General features: G+C 49.2%; 1 protein-coding gene across 3 annotated transcripts; it reads left to right on the top strand.

The window, feature by feature from the left end:
* Positions 1 to 8,337: 8,337 nt before the first annotated feature.
* Positions 8,338 to 17,150, top strand: KCNS1 (potassium voltage-gated channel modifier subfamily S member 1). Of its 3 annotated transcripts, none has more exons than XM_054674280.2 (5): positions 8,341 to 8,544; positions 9,105 to 9,295; positions 10,226 to 10,304; positions 10,770 to 11,803; positions 14,125 to 17,150. In XM_054674280.2, exons 2-5 carry the CDS (start codon positions 9,233 to 9,235, stop codon positions 14,593 to 14,595), a joined length of 1,647 nt encoding a protein of 548 aa, XP_054530255.1. In that variant the 5' UTR covers positions 8,341 to 8,544; positions 9,105 to 9,232; the 3' UTR covers positions 14,596 to 17,150.

The raw sequence follows: 17,150 nt of genomic DNA, 5'->3' as shown, positions 1-17,150 counted from the left end.
ACTATAAATGAGATAAATGAGATCAATTGCCACAAATGGAATTATGAAAACAAATGCAATGGAAACAGCTCAGTTCCATTAAAGTAAATCATGTCAGATTAAATGATATTAAATAGTGTTATTAAACTCTAGCTAGCTACAGCCACCTGCCAAGACTGAGCCTGAAGCCTGTACTCACTCTATGTTTTTGGTTTTTTGTTTTTTGAGACAGAGTCTCATCCTGTTGCCCAGGCTGGAGTGCAGTGGCACGATCTTGGTTCACTGCAACCTCCGTCTCCCGGGTTCAAGCGATTCTTCTGCCTCAGCCTCCCAAGTAGTTGAGACTATAGGTGCCCACCACCATGCCTGGCTAATTTTTGTATTTTTAGTAGAGACAGGTTTTCACCATGTTGGCCAGGCTGGTCTCAAGCTACTGGCCTCAAGTGATCCACCTGCCTCAGCCTCCCAAAGTGCTGGGATTACATATGTGAGCCACCGTGCACGGCCAGTCTATGTTTTAATCAATGAAGATTTAAAGGGTTAAAGATGCAAACATCGGCCGGGCACGGTGGCTCACGCCTGTAATCCCAGCACTTTGGGAGGCCGAGGCAGGCGGATCACGAGGTCAGGAGATGGAGACCATCCTGGCTAACACGGTGAAACCCTGTCTCTACTAAAAATACAAAAAATTAATTGGGCGTGATGGCGGGCGCCTGTAGTCCCAGCTACTCGGGAGGCTAAGGCAGGAGAACGTCGTGAACCCGGGAGGTGGAGCTTGCAGTGAGCGGAGATTGCACCATTGCACCCCAGCCTGGGTGACACAGCGAGACTCCGTCTCAAAAAAAAAATAAAAATAAAAATAATAAATAAATAAATAAATAAATAAATAAAAGATGCAAATGTCTAAGCTGAGACTTTCTCCCTGAGGTAATCAGAAGAATTGAGAAGGGAATGACTTTCTCCCTCCAGGAGTCCATGTTATGTGACACTGCATCCAGGTACATACTAAGATCACTTCAAATTGCCCAAAATTTGGGGAAATGTTGCTCAAGTCATCGGGATGTCATTATTGTGATGGCTCTCTCTCCACCTCACTCACCTCAGTTTCTCCTGGGTCCAGTATGCAGTCAGGGTTTAACAAGTGTTTCTTGCGGGGAGAAGGGGTCAATGAGGGAATGACAGTCATCCCAAGGGACATCCCTGGACCCAGACAGCTGGATTCCTGACTCTCCCACTTTCCTCCCAGGAAGGAGGTGGCAAATTCCCTGCTCTAGCTGCTGGGCCTCTTGTGTCCAGCACAAGACTGAGGGACTGGGCGGTCCACTGTGGAGGTACACTTGGGAATCCTTGGTCTTCTTTCCCTGTTCTCTTGACCTTGCAGTATGATGACAGGTCATCCTTCTGCACTCTGGGCTTCTGTTTGCCCCATCGGAAGATGGAAGGGATTCTACTTCCTCACCCTCCTTGTTCTTACCATGGGATTCAAATGCTTGAACGGTTGACTCAAAAGTACCAAATGCTAACTACATGGATATAGACTGAGGTCTTGGAGAGGGGAAGGAGAACTATCTGGGAGTCACTGACTCTGAGCAACCTTGGATATTTCTGTTCCTCTTTCTGGGCCTCAGTTTCCCCATATACATATAGCTTCAGATAGTTAACACAGATAATATTGTAGATTGGATTATTTGCCTACGATTGTCCCTTTCCCCTCCCCACCCCATGCTTACAGTGGCTTCCCTCAGGGAGAGTGTACATCCTGCCCCAGTGACTTGGGCTGGGCGAGGAGACCTGTTTTAGCTAATGGGATGTGGGTGGCAGTGACAGTGTAGCCTGTTTAAAGACAAAACACCACCATTCTTTTTTTTTTTTTTTTTGAGATGGAGTTTCGCTCTTGTTGCCCAGGCTAGAGTGCAGTGGCACGATCTTGGCTCACTGCACCCTCCACCTCCCGAGTTCAAGTGATCCTCCTGCCTCAGCCTCCCAAGTAGCTGGGATTACAGGCACCTGCTACCACACCCTGCTAATTTTTATATTTTTAGTAGAGATGGGGTTTCACCACGTTGGCCAGACTGGTCTTGAACTCCTGACCTCAGGCAATCTGCCTGCCTCAGCCTCCCAAAGTGCTGGGATTACAGGTGTGAGCCACCTCACCTGACCTCCACCTTTCTTAGAGCTTCTGCCCTCTGCCATGAGAAGAGCTTGCCCGGAGCCACTTGTCTTGCTGGAGAGACACCTGGGGCAAGCCTGAAGCTGAGCCAGACCAGCCAAGCCTCAAACTTGCCAAAGAGAAATAAATATTTGTGGTAAGAAGTCACAGAGATTCAAGGGTTGTTTGTCACAGATTTATCACAGTAAGAGCTTGACTAATTCAGATTCTGGTTATTAGTCTGTAATGAATATCTACTGTGGATCTCCCACTTTTAAACATCATTTCATTCATCCAACCCATAACCCTGAGAAAGGCTATTCCCATTTGACAGTGAAGAAATAGTGGTTATGAGATAAGTGACTTGCCCAAGACCCCCAGCTGAGAAATGATGTAGCCAGGATTAAACCATACCATATTCCTCCCTTGAAAGTAATAAAGGCAGCAACAGCTAACAATTACAGATCATGTGCCATGGACGAGGTATCATTTTAATCACTTTACACGTATAATCTTGTATAATCTCATGAAATCCTCGTATCCTTATCTGGTAGGCTTCGTTACTTTTCCCCATTTCACACATGAGGAAACTGAAGCACAAAGAGGTTAATTTGGCCAAAGTTGTCCAACTTGTAAGTACTAGAGCTGGGATTCAACCCCAAGCAGTCTAACCATAAACTTTACATCCCTATTGACTACTCTGATTAATTACAATCGGTCTTTGAAGATTCCTCCCACTTAAGATTCCTCCCATCTGAAGATTCAGTGTCCACATCTGAAAAATGAAGATCACAAAGACCCAAGAAGGTTAAGTGACCAGACTTAATTCTAGACAACTGGAACCCAAGCCTGTTGATACACAGCTTATTGCCCTAGGTTTCTTTCCTCAAAGGCATCAGGAGGAAAATTAGGGGGTCACAGCAGGAAGCTCCCAGTTAAGCCAGTTAAGACTTGGCTGCCAAGAGCCCTATGACTATCCTGGAGCTCTGAGTTCTGAGCTAGGTCCTTGGAATGGCAAGAGGTGACAGGTCACAGACCATGGCTTCTCTGGCTATAGGTAGCAGCATCTACACAGCCCATTCTAGATTCCCTGCTCAGCTTCCTGGCTAACTCACTCCCTGTTCCAGCAGTTCTGTGAGCTGGTCTATGCAGTGCCATCTCTGAGTTTAGCTCCAACCCAGTCAGCTCTATCTGTACTGCCTGTCTCCTCTGCCTTTCTGGAAAGTCTCCTAGGAGGCTGGTTCCTTTTGCAGACTCTAACCTTGCTTTCCTCCCTCACTTATTCAATAAATGTTTGCTGAGCACTTAATATAGGCTCTAGGCTGTGCTTCGCAGAACTCATGCACTAGTGGATGAGACAAAGCCCTAGCTAGAGAGTTGCATGACATATACCAGACTAGAGAGGCCTGGGAGGCTATGGGAGGCCAGGAGAGACCTAACTCAGCCTAGAAACCAGGCAAGTCTTCCTGAAGATGATATCCAGGTCAAGACCTTGAGTTTTAGCAGGAGCTAGCCAAGTAGAACACTTCTAATTATCCATTCTCCCCTTCTTCCTTACCAATAGCAGTGTCCCTGGTTAGAAATATTTGCCCCACCCCACCCCCAGGCTCTTGGAGTGCCAGTGACATTCCATATTTTGTCCTGGGTGGTAGTTACAATGGATACATATATTTATTTTAAAAAAAATCATTCAGCTGTTGTGCACTTTACCATGGGAACAGTATATTTCAATTTTAAAGGTAAATTAAAATTTTAAAAATATGTTTCCTCTCCAGGCTCCCTTGCACCAAACAATGATCACGTGACCCAAGACTGGCCAATCAGAAGTAAGAAAAATCTACTAGGAGGGGCTACATGGCAAGCTATAGTTTTCCTAACTAAGGAGATAGACTTGGCCTTTTGTCTGTCATCCATTTACCCTGTGTCCTTCCTGGAACATGGCTGCTGCCACTAGAACAGCCATCTGGTGTCCTTGAGGATTGTCTTAGTTGGGTTCCCCCAGAATAAATCTTGAGATGAAGAATCATATGACAGTGATGCTTTGGAAATGTTTCCAGGAAAAATGGCTATAGGAGTACAGAAGTTCACCAGGAAGAGAAGAAGCCAGTGAGGATGTGAAATCCAGTGAAGTCCCACAGGGCAGTTCTAGAAACAAGAAATGTTTCTATAAATGGAGCACATACATTCTCAGGTACTTCAGGTTCTCCCTGTGTGGAGCCATAGCAGGCTCTGGCAGCCTCAGGAAAGCCCCAGATACCAGCTGTCAGGAGGAAAAACATACCAGGAGCCTGTGTGCACAAAAGCGGTAAAGGATCCCAGAGGAGCTGTGGGCACGAATGAGTCACATAAGAATGGTGGAGGAGGAAGTGACAAGGAGCCTGGGTCTTCAGGGCTATTCATGAGCAGCTGTACCTACCCTGGCCTGCCAAAAAAAAAAAAAGTAAACTCTTCTCTAGTGAAGTCACTGTAATTCTGTTTCTGTTCCCGCAGCTAAGTTAAATTCTAACTGATATGCAGGGTAAAGAAAGGGCAGGAGGAGTTGTTCATGGAGAGGGAACCGCATGTGCTGGTCCTCATCTCAATCCTGAAAGGTAGGTGTTGTTCCCATTTTACAGATGAGGAAGATAAGGATCCAAGAGAAGTGCTTGGCCCAAGGTCACACATCAGTTTAGTGGCAAAGGCAGGATTCGAACCCAGTGTATTCATTATCTATTGCTGTGTAACAAGGTTTCACAAATGCAGCAGCTTAAAGCAACACCCATGTATTATCTCACAGTTTCTATGGGTCAAGAACCCGGGCACAGTTTAACTGGGTCTTCTGCTTCAGTTTCTCTGCTTCACGAGACTGCACTCGAGGGGTCGGCCATGGTGGGAGTCTCATCTGAGCCTCAATTAGAGAAGGATCCACTTTCAAATTCACAGGGTTGTTGGCAGAATGTCAGTTCCTTGAGGACTAATGAACTGAATACCACAGCTCCTGGCTGGTTGTTGGCTGGAAGTCACCCTCATTTTCTTACCTTTCCCGCCTGGCAACTTGCTTCATCAAAGCCAGCTGGAAGTCACAACCTTAAGTAACCTAATCAGAGAAGTGACATCCCATCACTTTTGCCATATTCTGTTCATTAGAAGCAGCTCAGTAAGGCCTGTCCACACACAAGGGGAGGGGATTGCACAAGGGCATGAACACCAGGAGGCCGACATCACTGGGAGACATCTTAGAAGATGCCCGTCACATCCAGGTCTACTTAATTCCAAAATTTTCTGTATTTTCTGCAAAATCAAGCTTACTCTGAAGGTAAAACCCCATGGATTCCAATGACTAAACCTGGTCAGGGACTGAGGGAGAATTTGGGGGACAGACCATCCATGGTACATGAAGGACAGGGATGCCCCGTCCTTCCCACCCATAAGGCCCACCTTCCCACTCTTGTGGCTCACAGATTCCACCAAAACTTCATTTACCTCTCACTGTGTAATCTGGGGATGAAACCAGATCCTGGTTTCATTCTCTTCTGCCTTTGGGAAATAGGTCTGTCTTTTCTCTCAATTTTGGAAACCGTCTCTGCAGCTCCAGGGAAAACTCCTGAGTCCTGAGGGGTAGCGAAGGCTGCAGACAAACTCTTAGGCCAGGAAACAGAAGACCTGCTTCTCGGCAAATCTGCCTCAGTTTCCCTGTTGGTCAAATGAGGGAATTGGGCAAGATGCTCACTAAGCAGCTTCCTGCTCTAACTTCTTCTTTCAAGGGAAAAACTAAAGTGGCACAGCCTAGGGCTGTGCTGTCTAATATGGCAGCCACGAGCCATGTGTGGCTACTGAGCACATAAAATGTGACTAGTCCAAACTGAGATATGCTATAGATAAATCTCAAAAAATCTCTCTCAAAAAATAAAAAATAAAATAAATTAGTACACTAGATTTATATATGGGAGGCAGAATTCAGATGACCCCTCCTCAATGATCCTCATCCCTGTATAATCTCCTCCTCTTTAAGTGTAGGTGGAACCCGTGAATGTATATTATATGGCAGAAGGGAGAGTGCCCTGGGTGGGCCTGGACTAATCAGGTGAGAGTTTTAAAGTCAGAGATTTTTCTCTGGCTGGTTACAGGAGAGGAATTCAGCACTCTGATGTCCCTGAAAGAAAGCAAGCATTCATGCTATGAACTGCCTATGGGGCAGCTTCTAGAATCTGAGATTGATCCCTCGGAGACAGCTAACAGGAAAAGAGAGACCTCAGTCCTATAACCACAAGGAAGTGAATTCTGCCAACAATCTGTGAGCTTGGAAGAAAACTCTGAAGCTCACATGAGAACCTCAACCCTGGCCAACACCTTGGCTTCAACCTGGTGAGACCCTGAGGGTCCAGCCAGGCCATGCCCAGACTTCTGACCTACAGAAACCATGAGATCATAAATTTGTATTGTTTTAAGCTACTAAATTGTGGTAATTTGTTATGTAGCAATAAGAAAAATTAGTACTGGATTTTAGAGACTTAGTACAAAAAAAAGAAAATGTAAAATATCTCAATAATTTCTTTACTGATTCCAATGTTGAAATCATAATATTTTAGATTTAATAAAAGATATCACTAAAAATGCAGTTGATCCTGAAACAACACAAGTTTGAACTGCTAGTGTCCACTTACATGCAGATTTTTTTCCAATAAATACATTGGAAAATTTTGGGAGATTTGTGACAATTTGAAAAAACTTACAGATGAACCATGTAGACTAGAAATATCAAAAGCCTTAAGAATAAGTTAGATATGTCGTGAATGCCTAAGATATATGTAGATACTATTTATGTGTTAATCGACTGTTTATATTATTGGTAAGGTTTCTGGCGAACAGTAAGTTATTACTAGTTAAGTTTCAGGGGAGTCAAAAGTTATATTCTAATTTTCTAGGCATGGAGGAGTGGTTTCCCTAACCCCCACTGTTTAAGGGGTAACTGTAATTTCGCCTGTTTTTTACTTCTTTAAAATGTTGCAATCAGAAATGTAAAAGGACATATGTAGGCCGGACGCGGTGGCTCATGCCTGTAATCTCAGCATTTTGTGAGGCCAAGGCAGGTGGATCATTTGAGGCCAGGAGTTCAAGACCAGCCTGGCCAACATGGTGAAACCCCTTCTCTACTAAAAATACAAAAATTAACTGGGCATGGTGGTGCATGCCTGTAATCCCAGCTACTTGGGAGGCTGAGGCAGGAGAATCGCTTGAACCCAGGAGGCGGAGGTTGCAGTGAGCCAAGATTGTGCCACTGCACTCCAGCCTGCAACAGAGTGAGTGAGACTCTATCTCAAAAAATCAAAAATAAAATAAAATAAAATTATATATGTGGCTCACATTATAGGTGTTGGACTGTGCTGGCCTAGAGGACTCAGAAGTCAGCCATGGGACCTCCGGCAAGTCACCACACCTCTCAAAGCAGTTCTTATCTGTGAGATAGGAATAATAGTAGCACTTACCCCACAGATAAATTTGCAGTTTGAGTGAGATTGAGGTCTGTGCTTGACCCAAGGTAAGTACTCAATAAATGTTGGCAATTATCATTATTATTAATAACAATATGTGCAAAGGCTCATATCCAGGCCCTAGTCTCCAGTAGCCTCTCCCCAACCAGGCACACAGCAGCCACACAACAGGTACATGTGTGGGGATTTCACAACCTCTACAAAGCTCTTTGGCACATGTTCTTTGCCCTCACAACCCACTTGGCAGGTGGGAATCAGGAACCCGTGGGCAGGTAAGGACACTGCGCCTCAGGGGTAAAATGATCGTTTCAAGCTTCACAACTCACCTAGGAAGAACCTGGGGCTCCAAGGGAGATGAGGCCACCTTCTACAGCTCCCTAACTTAGATGCCCACGGTCTGAGAAAATGACTGGAGCTCACCCCTAAAATGGGGGACATAAGATCCTGGCCCTGTCAAGTGTGTGTGCCAGGAATAACTGAGATCAATCACTTGCAGCAGCTGAAGTACCCTGGCACATACTAAACACTCAATTAAGTAAATCATGATTACTGTTGTTCCTTTGCCAGAGAAGCTTCTGCTGAAATCCCTCTCTAGGGGGAATCCTCACGCCCTAAATGACCCCTCCTTCCCGGCCCCGTAACTCCGGAGGATGCCCCTGCAGGTAAGCCCAGTCTCCAGACACCACCACCCCCCAGCCGAGTCAGGAATAGAAACCGCCGCCTCCGGCCGCCAGCGGCCTCACTCCCTCCTCCGGCAGCGATCGATGCGGCCTTCAGCCGCGGGGGAATAGGCAAGGAAGAAGGAAGGAGAGGGCAGCGGGGCCGCCTGCAGCAGGAGGCTCGGCGGGGCCGGCGGGGCAGAGGCGAGACCGAGTATAGCCAGCGGCTCCCAGCCTCGGTGGCTTTGGGACAGACACGCGAGGCGCCCGGGAGGTGCCACCACAGGTAAGGGGCCTCCTTTGGGGAGGGACGTGGCTCCGGGACGGTCCCGGGCAGCCAGAGTGGGAGGCGGGGCGGCCTGGGGCTCCTGGTGCTCTTACCCCCTCTAAGAGACCCCCCCACCCCCCGCCAAGGAGGGAGCAGTGTGGGGTGGCCGCGCTTTGGAGACCCTGGCTGGTACAGTTTGCTCATCTGTAAAATGGGATTAGAAAACCTCCCTGGCAGGGTTGGTGTAGGGATTAAACCGAGTGAGGTGTGCATGGAGCCCAGAGGAGTGACTAGCAGATAGGAGGTGCTCAAAATAAGTGTGTGGAGAGAGAATGAAATAAAAAAACCTGGTCTCCAACCTTAACTGTGCCATGGACTAACTGGGTGATTTTGAACAAGTCACTTGGTCTTTCTTACTGATATTCAGGTTCTTGTCAGAAAATGTTTGTTGAATTAATTGTCCCGTTTCATAGAGCAGGAAAGTGAGTTCCTGATGGATGAAGGGATTTGCCCAATATTATGCTTCTAATGGGTGATGGAACTGGATTAGAAATTTCATTTTTTGATGCCAAATGCAGGTGGAGATCCAAGTGGAGGTGGGAGCGGAGCTACATCACACGTTTATTGTGCATTGATTATGTGCCAGGGACCATGCTGCCGATAAACACCTTGCATCATTTAATTCTCTGAGCCTCTCCTGGAAAGTATGATGCTACCCGGTTCCACAGACAGGGAAACAAGCCCAGAGAGGGCGACGAATGCACTCAAGGTCAGCAGCTAGTAAGTGGCAGACTCAGGTCTGACCACAGGGAAGTACACAGGATTAACATTTATTGAGCATCTACTGTTTTCCCAGGGCTTTGACATATACCACAATAATGATTCATCCAAAGCAACATTATCCCCATTCTAGAGGTAAAAGAGCTAAAGCCCAGAGTGGGAAGGAGACTGGCCTGAGGTCACACAAGTGATAGAGCTAAGGGTGGAACCCCAAATCCATTTAATGCCAAGCCCAGGTGCTTTACACACACTTAATCCCTAGTCTAGGCATTACTGAACCCACAGTGCAAATGAGATTGCCAGTGGTGAGGAGGTGTCACTAGCCCCCAATTCCAGCAGAGTCAGGAGTCAGTGGGTAGTGGAAAACCTAAATCCTTCCTGAGTATCCACTAAGGCTGAGCACTTTCTGTAATCTACCTTAATCCTCCAGCCATCCCTGGAGGTAGGTGCTATTATCTACGTTGTGCAGGAAATTGAGACCTGGAGGACAAATAGCTTCCTCAAGGCCCCAGGTGCGTCAGGGGTGGAGATAAACCCAGGTTTGCCTGACTCCAGAAGATAGTGACACCAGTGAATAATTTATTAAATTCCTTCTGTGAGCCAAGCCCAAGAAAGATACTAGGTCATTTAATCTTCATAACCACACTTTGAGGTGAATATTTTTATTTCCATTTCACAGAGGCTCAGAGAGGTGATGTTACTTGCCTAAGGTGACACAAGAGAGCCAAGGTTCAAGGTCAGGTCTGGCTGACTCTACAGATGCTTTACATAATCTAAAGCAGGAGCTCTCAAACTTGACTATGTATCCGAATCACTTTCCAATCTTGTTAGAACACAAAGTGCTAGACCCCACCCTTAGAGTTCCCGATTCAGTAAATCGATGGCCGGCTGAGAATTTGCATCTTTGACAAATTCCCAGGTGATGCTGATGCTGCTGGTCCGGGGAACACACTATGAGAACCTCCGGTCTAAAGTGGTGCTCCCAACACCCCTAGGAGGTAAGTGTTACTATCCTCATTTTGCAGAAGAAACAGGTTCAGAGGGCTGGCGGGCCCAAGATCCCACAGTAGACCTTTGGTGTAAATAAATCCAAGTTTGTCCTGGAAAAGGAGACATCCTATGTGAGCACCCACTAGGTGCCAGGACATCCTGCGATTCCATCGCTTTCATATCCTTCCAGGTAGATCTCACCATTTACTTTCCAAAGGAGAAAAATGAAATGGGGGTGGGGTGGGTCAGTGATTTGGCCAAAGTCAAATGATGGGGATGAAGGATAGTCAAAGCCAGGCCTGACTCTGAGTCCAGAGGGCACCTGACATCTACTGAGCGCCTCCTGCATACCAGATGCTTCACACAGAGCCTCCAACACCCCTTGGCTGGTTGGATGGAGGAGGGGATTTTAACCTGGTCTTCCAGGAAGGCAAGCCCGGGAACTCCTCAGCGCGCCCTTCTGGTGTCCGCAGGGAGGAGCACTGAAACCTTTGTGAGCGAGTTCCCGGGCCCCGACACCGGGATCCGCTGGCGGCGAAGCGACGAGGCGCTGCGCGTGAACGTGGGTGGCGTGCGGCGGCAGCTGAGCGCGCGCGCCCTGGCGCGCTTCCCGGGCACGCGGCTGGGCCGCCTGCAGGCCGCGGCGTCGGAGGAGCAGGCGCGGCGCCTGTGCGACGACTACGACGAGGCGGCGCGCGAATTCTACTTCGACCGGCACCCGGGCTTCTTCCTGAGCCTGCTGCACTTCTACCGCACTGGCCACCTGCACGTGCTCGACGAGCTGTGCGTCTTCGCCTTTGGCCAGGAGGCCGACTACTGGGGCCTAGGCGAGAACGCGCTTGCCGCGTGCTGCCGCGCGCGCTACCTGGAGAGGCGGCTGACCCAGCCGCACGCCTGGGACGAGGACAGCGACACGCCGAGCAGCGTGGACCCGTGCCCCGACGAGATCTCCGACGTGCAGCGAGAACTGGCGCGCTATGGCGCGGCGCGCTGTGGCCGCCTGCGCCGCCGCCTCTGGCTGACCATGGAGAACCCGGGCTACTCGCTGCCGAGCAAGCTCTTCAGCTGCGTCTCCATCAGCGTGGTGCTCGCCTCCATCGCCGCCATGTGCATCCACAGCCTGCCCGAGTACCAGGCCCGCGAGGCGGCGGCCGCCGTGGCTGCGGTGGCCGCGGGCCGCAGCCCGGAAGGCGTGCGCGACGACCCGGTGCTGCGACGCCTCGAGTACTTCTGCATCGCCTGGTTCAGCTTCGAGGTGTCGTCGCGCCTCCTGCTGGCGCCCAGTACGCGCAACTTCTTCTGCCACCCGCTCAACCTCATCGACATTGTGTCTGTGCTGCCCTTCTATCTCACGCTGCTGGCTGGTGTGGCACTGGGCGACCAGGGCGGCAAGGAGTTCGGCCACCTGGGCAAGGTGGTGCAGGTGTTCCGCCTCATGCGCATCTTCCGCGTACTCAAGTTGGCGCGCCATTCCACCGGGCTGCGCTCGCTGGGAGCCACGCTCAAGGTACGGCCTCTGAGGCCAGGTTGGAGCTGGGGTGGGCGGGTGTAGCCATCCGGCAGGTTAGCAGGTGAACTTACAAGCCTGCCGAGTCCAGGCTTAACGTTCAACTGAGATGCCGTCCTTTGTGCCAGGCACGGGGCTGCACACCAGGTGTACGTTTCACATGCAGTGTGACTATCCCAACAGCCCTGTGAAGAAGGGCTTACCGTTATCTCTTTTTCCTGGGGAGAAAACTGGGGCATAGCTTTGCTTGTCTTTCTTTTTCAAAATGAAGAAAAAAGACAAAGATCACTTTTGATATATCTATCAAACATCAAATTATATATATCACAAAGATGCGCAAAGCAGGATGCTAACTGGCTTTCTGCTAGAGCCTTTCTTCTGGCACTATCAGGGGCCTCTGATAATCATAGGTCACTCTTAATAGGTAAAGTCCAGGAATAGCCCCAGGAGCTAACACTTACTGAGCACTAAATCTGTGCCAATTTCACATCCATTATCAATTTAGTCCTTAGGAGAACTTCCTCAGGAAGATGCTATTATTTATTCTCTTCCCGTAGATGAAGAAGCTGAGGTTGGAGGGTTGGCTCTGTAAAGCCTGGTTGCAGTTTACTGAGCATCCTCCTTGTGCCAGGTGCTGCATTGTGGGTGAATCACTGCCCTGGCAAGCTTGCACTCAAGGGGGGTGAAATTAGCCTGGTTTGAAGAGGGAGGCAAGGCGAACGGCGTGTGCCGAGGCCTGGAGAGAGAACAGGATGAATGCTGGGAGGAGGACATGGAGGGAAGGAGATTCCCAGAGATGAAATTGAAGAGGCGAGCGGGGCAGGGCACCGAAGGGTCATGAAGTCTTGGCACATGATTTTGGACTTGGTCCCGAGGGTATAGGAGAGCTCGTGAGAGGTTTAAACAGAGGTAAGGGTTATTGTCACTGCTTTGCAGAGGTGGAAACTGAGGCTCCCAGAGGTGACAGTGCTTGTTGGAGGTTCCTCAATAAGCAGTAGAACCCAGAGAAGAACCCAGCTGTGCCTGGCTCCAGCACCTCATGTTCTTTCTCCTAAAGCTCCATGCGACCCTGCTGATAATCCCCAGACAATGCTAAAAGAAAGATCCCTTCCACCCATGGCTTAGTAAAGCCTCTTGTATGCCCTCAGGATACTGGGTGCTGGCAGATGACCTAGGCAGAATCCTAGGGCAGTGGGCAGGTATAAGGAATTACATTCACCAGACCCCCTGAGCTCAGCATCTCCCCAGGGAAGATCCCTGTGCCCCAGAACGCTGCCCTGTCCCCTCCATGCAGAGAGCCAGGGCCTGACACTACTAGCTTTGTCTTCAGTAGGGGAGAAGAGTATTACTAATCAGGGCTGCCAGGGTCTAAGATGCAGGTGTAATATACTCCAGAGGAGAGCCTTGCTACTCAAAGTGAGGCCCCTGACCACCAGCAGCTTTCTCATCACTTGGAAGCTTTCTAGACATGTAGATTCTCTGGCTCTACCCAAGACTATGCGATTGCATTCTGCCAAGACCCCTGCATGATTCCTGCACGCATTAAAGTTGGAGAGACTCTGCTCTAGACTAGGGGTTCTCAGCCTTGCATTACTGACATTTGGGACCAGGTAATTCTTTGATGTGGGAGCTGCCCTGTACATTTTAGGATGTTTAGCAGCATCCCTGGCCTTTACCCACTAGAGGACAGTAGCACACCTGTCCCAGTTGCAACAACCAAAAATGTCTCTAGACATTCCCAAATGTCCCTTGCGGGGTGGAGGCGGGGAGGTGGTGGGCAAAACCATCCTGTTTGAGAATCACTGCCCTAGAGCTTGGCCTCAGGGACAAAGCAAACATACACAGCCATAGGAAAGTGAATTCTGTGGGTGGTCCAGGGGACTTATGTCCTCTCAGCTTCCTGGAGGAGCAAAAAATATTTTTATACTTTTCAGACCAGTCAAAAGTACATGAAACCAACTCTTTGCATTGTGGAATATAAACTATGGTTCTCTTGGTTCTGCAACAGTGTAAAAATCACAAGCTCTTCATTCCCTGGCTGTGGTGCCACCAGTAACCCCGGAGTCAGAAAAAACAGCTGTAGCCTAGCAGATACCTTGGACAATAGAACTCAGGCCTGTGCTCAATACCAGGGGGTTTTGCTGCCAACTGTAGTTGAAAGGTCTTAGTTTAAAGTCAGGGGACCTGGGCCTTAGCACCAGCTCTATCTTGCTGACTTTGGACCTGTCCTTTAGACTCTCTGGGCCTCAGTTTCCCCATATGCCTAATACCAGGACTGTAAGCCCATCCACTCTGACTTGGCTTTCTACATTCTCTTTCAGCACAGCTACCGTGAGGTGGGCATCTTGCTGCTGTACCTGGCTGTGGGTGTGTCAGTGTTCTCTGGTGTGGCCTACACAGCTGAAAAGGAGGAGGACGTGGGCTTTAACACCATCCCAGCCTGCTGGTGGTGGGGCACAGTGAGCATGACCACCGTGGGCTATGGGGATGTGGTGCCAGTGACGGTGGCTGGCAAGCTGGCAGCCTCAGGCTGCATCCTAGGGGGCATCCTGGTGGTAGCACTCCCCATCACCATCATCTTCAACAAGTTCTCCCACTTCTACCGGCGCCAGAAGGCTCTGGAGGCAGCCGTGCGCAACAGCAACCACCGAGAGTTTGAGGACTTGCTGAGCAGCGTTGATGGGGTGTCGGAGGCATCTCTGGAGACATCCCGAGAAACCTCTCAGGAGGGACGGTCTGCAGATCTAGAGAGCCAGGCCCCCAGTGAGCCTCCACACCCTCAGATGTATTAAAACCAGGGATCCGTGACCCCCTGCCATGCCCCTACAGTCAGCTGAGACAGTAGAGATTCCTCACCTGCTAAAGTTCTTCATGGTAGTGAGCCTCCCAGGATCACTCATGCTGTCCTGAGAAATGAGATTCAAAAGCTGCAGTCCTTCCTCTAAAGGCCCAGGACAGGACAGTGCTACCCTAGATTCTGTGAGATTCTGCAAGCAACTCAGAAAGCTTTATAAACCTGCCTCCAAGCCATTCATGAAGCAGGCATGAGCCAGAGGGAGGAAGTTGAAAGGATGCTAATGATTCCTGAGCCCCTCCTGTACATGAGCCAGGTCATGTTTGGCCTTGTGTTGGAGAAAGAGAATTATCCCCACTTCACAGATGAGGAAACCAAGGCTGAGATGAGCGATGCCTCTCCCAGATGTCACAATTAGAAGTGGCAGAGTCAGGTTTGGAATCTGGGCTTGTTGGTGGGCCTGGAGCAATGCTCCATCAACTCCATCTTTCTTCTGCCCTCATGAAGTTTGCATGTGTTTTTGGGTGATTCATGGATCCCCAGAGTTGATCCACAAGATAAGAAATCCCTTTCAGAGCCAGGGAAGGGTTCAGACAGGAGATTTGGATATAGGAGCTCTGGATCTCAGCTGTGGTTCCTTTCTAGGAGCATCCAACAGGAGTCCTGGAGGGAAGGAGGATGAGTCCTGGGAGGAAGTACCATGGCATTGTACTTGCCTCTTTAGCTGGTATGCAAGATTTGCTAAGCAATAATCTTCTGACCTTCCTCCCAGGGCTGATGTGAGAGAAAGAAAATATGAAGGGCCCCTGACCTGAGATCTAGACAACCTAGCTGTGCCAAGACCTGCTGTGTAAAGTGGTTCAATCCCTGCCCCCAAGTCCAGATTCCAGCCCCTCTGTCAAATGGTCAGAATCTGTGACCCAGAGGGCAATGAAAGCCAAGGAGAGCAGAGGGGTCTCTAACTTAAAGCCAGCTCAGCTCTGAAATGTTCAGAGGGCTGACATATATGAATACTGGCTTCTAAGACCCTCCCCCAACAGTCTGACCTTGGCAGTTCCTTTCTGCCCATCACACAGACGTCCAGCCCTACCTTGTCCAGCCCTACCTAGAGTACCCATCCAGGCCCATGTGTGAGAGTCCTCTCCCTTCTGGCCAGCTCCAGCCCCCTCACTCTTGCTGGGGGCATATCTCTTATACCCACCTGCTGAATCTTCTCTTCACTTGCTGAGAAAAGCAGAGGAGGGGATCCAGTAGCCCTTTCCACATACTGTGGCTACAGCACCCAGCACTGTGCTGTTGTTGTCTGACTGTGGCTATCTCTGTCCCATCACCCTGAGCCTCAAGATGGAAGACATTGTCTGCTTGAACTCTGGGCTTGGTGTAGAGTAGGTGTTTGGTAAATGTTGAATAGATCAACCAATTCCTACAGCCCACTGGGTGCCAAGCTCAGAGGGGAAAAAAAGATAGCCAGAGGGAGACCTGGCCCTCAAAAAGGTGTGAACAAGACTGAAAAGGAGGTCCGTTCAGCTCCGCCTGCCCTGTCCCTGCTTGGTTCTTGAAGTTTTTACAATATATTCCTTGTAGGTTCTTCACTCACTCACTCAACAAATACCCATTGGAAGAGTCTTAAACTGGGGCTTCATGTGTGGCCTGCAGTCATGTTTCGGCTTAGTCCAACAGTGTTTTTATTATATTTTAAGAATCTGAATGCCTTTGCGTGAGGCATGCACTCTCAGGTTCCCCATAGTGTCTCCCCCGCTGCCACCCACAAACAGACACACATGCCGTTGTGTTATGCCCAGCCACTCTGATATACTGGCTTCTGACTTGTGGGCTGCTTACTAGTCTCAAGAGATACAGTGGTGGAAAAATATATCCCTATACTCATGAAGCTTACCGACTAGTAGGAAGATAGACTCTAATGCAATAATCACATAAATATAGCAAGCTCTACTAAGTACAGGTGTGTATAATGTATCAGGGACCATGGCCCGAGAAAGTGAGAAGGCTTTCCTGAGCAAGTGACAATCTAACCTGCCATCCAAAGGATAAATTGCTAATTAAGCAAATGAGGTTCCAGGGGGGAGTACTCCAAGCAGAGAGAATGGCATGTGTGAAGGTGTGTGTCATACACAGGGCCTAGTACATAGTGGGCCCCCTACATACGCATGGATTCTGGGTCTCCAGATTGGAACAGAGGATGGAGCTAAGCAGGAAAGGGCCTCCCTTGAATTCACCACACACATACCAGCCCTTCTGCACACTCTGCTCCTTACATCTAGGCCCAGCTGAACCCAGGTTAGGGGCAGATCAGAAGGGCTGCGTGTAGCACCCTTATGGTCTTGCAGAATACACCAAGAAACCCGATGGCTTCCGTATTTTCTGACCCTACAAACAGGTCCCTAATACTGGTGTGGAGAAAGCTCAAGAGAGAATCATCTGGCCTGAGCCTACCATGAGGCTGTTTGTGGTCCTGGCAGAAAAGCAACAACTCGCTCCCCTTCCCATGTATCAGTGAAAACCATTATGCAAATAAAGAGCTGGGCCCCAGGA

This window comes from Pan troglodytes, chromosome 21, assembly GCF_028858775.2.
Source record: "Pan troglodytes isolate AG18354 chromosome 21, NHGRI_mPanTro3-v2.0_pri, whole genome shotgun sequence".
NCBI lineage: Eukaryota > Metazoa > Chordata > Mammalia > Primates > Hominidae > Pan > Pan troglodytes.
The sequence above is the reverse complement of the archived record's forward strand: the minus strand, read 5'-3'. Positions and strand labels throughout refer to the sequence as shown.

Coding starts and splice junctions, on each gene's coding strand:
- KCNS1 (XM_054674280.2), top strand. CDS start 9,233: ATGATGCTACCCGGTTCCACAGACAGGGAAACAAGCCCAGAGAGGGCG. Junction 10,305..10,769: donor GCTCCCAACACCCCTAGGAG/GTAAGTGTTACT, acceptor TGGTGTCCGCAG/GGAGGAGCACTGAAACCTTT. Junction 11,804..14,124: donor CGCTGGGAGCCACGCTCAAG/GTACGGCCTCTG, acceptor ATTCTCTTTCAG/CACAGCTACCGTGAGGTGGG.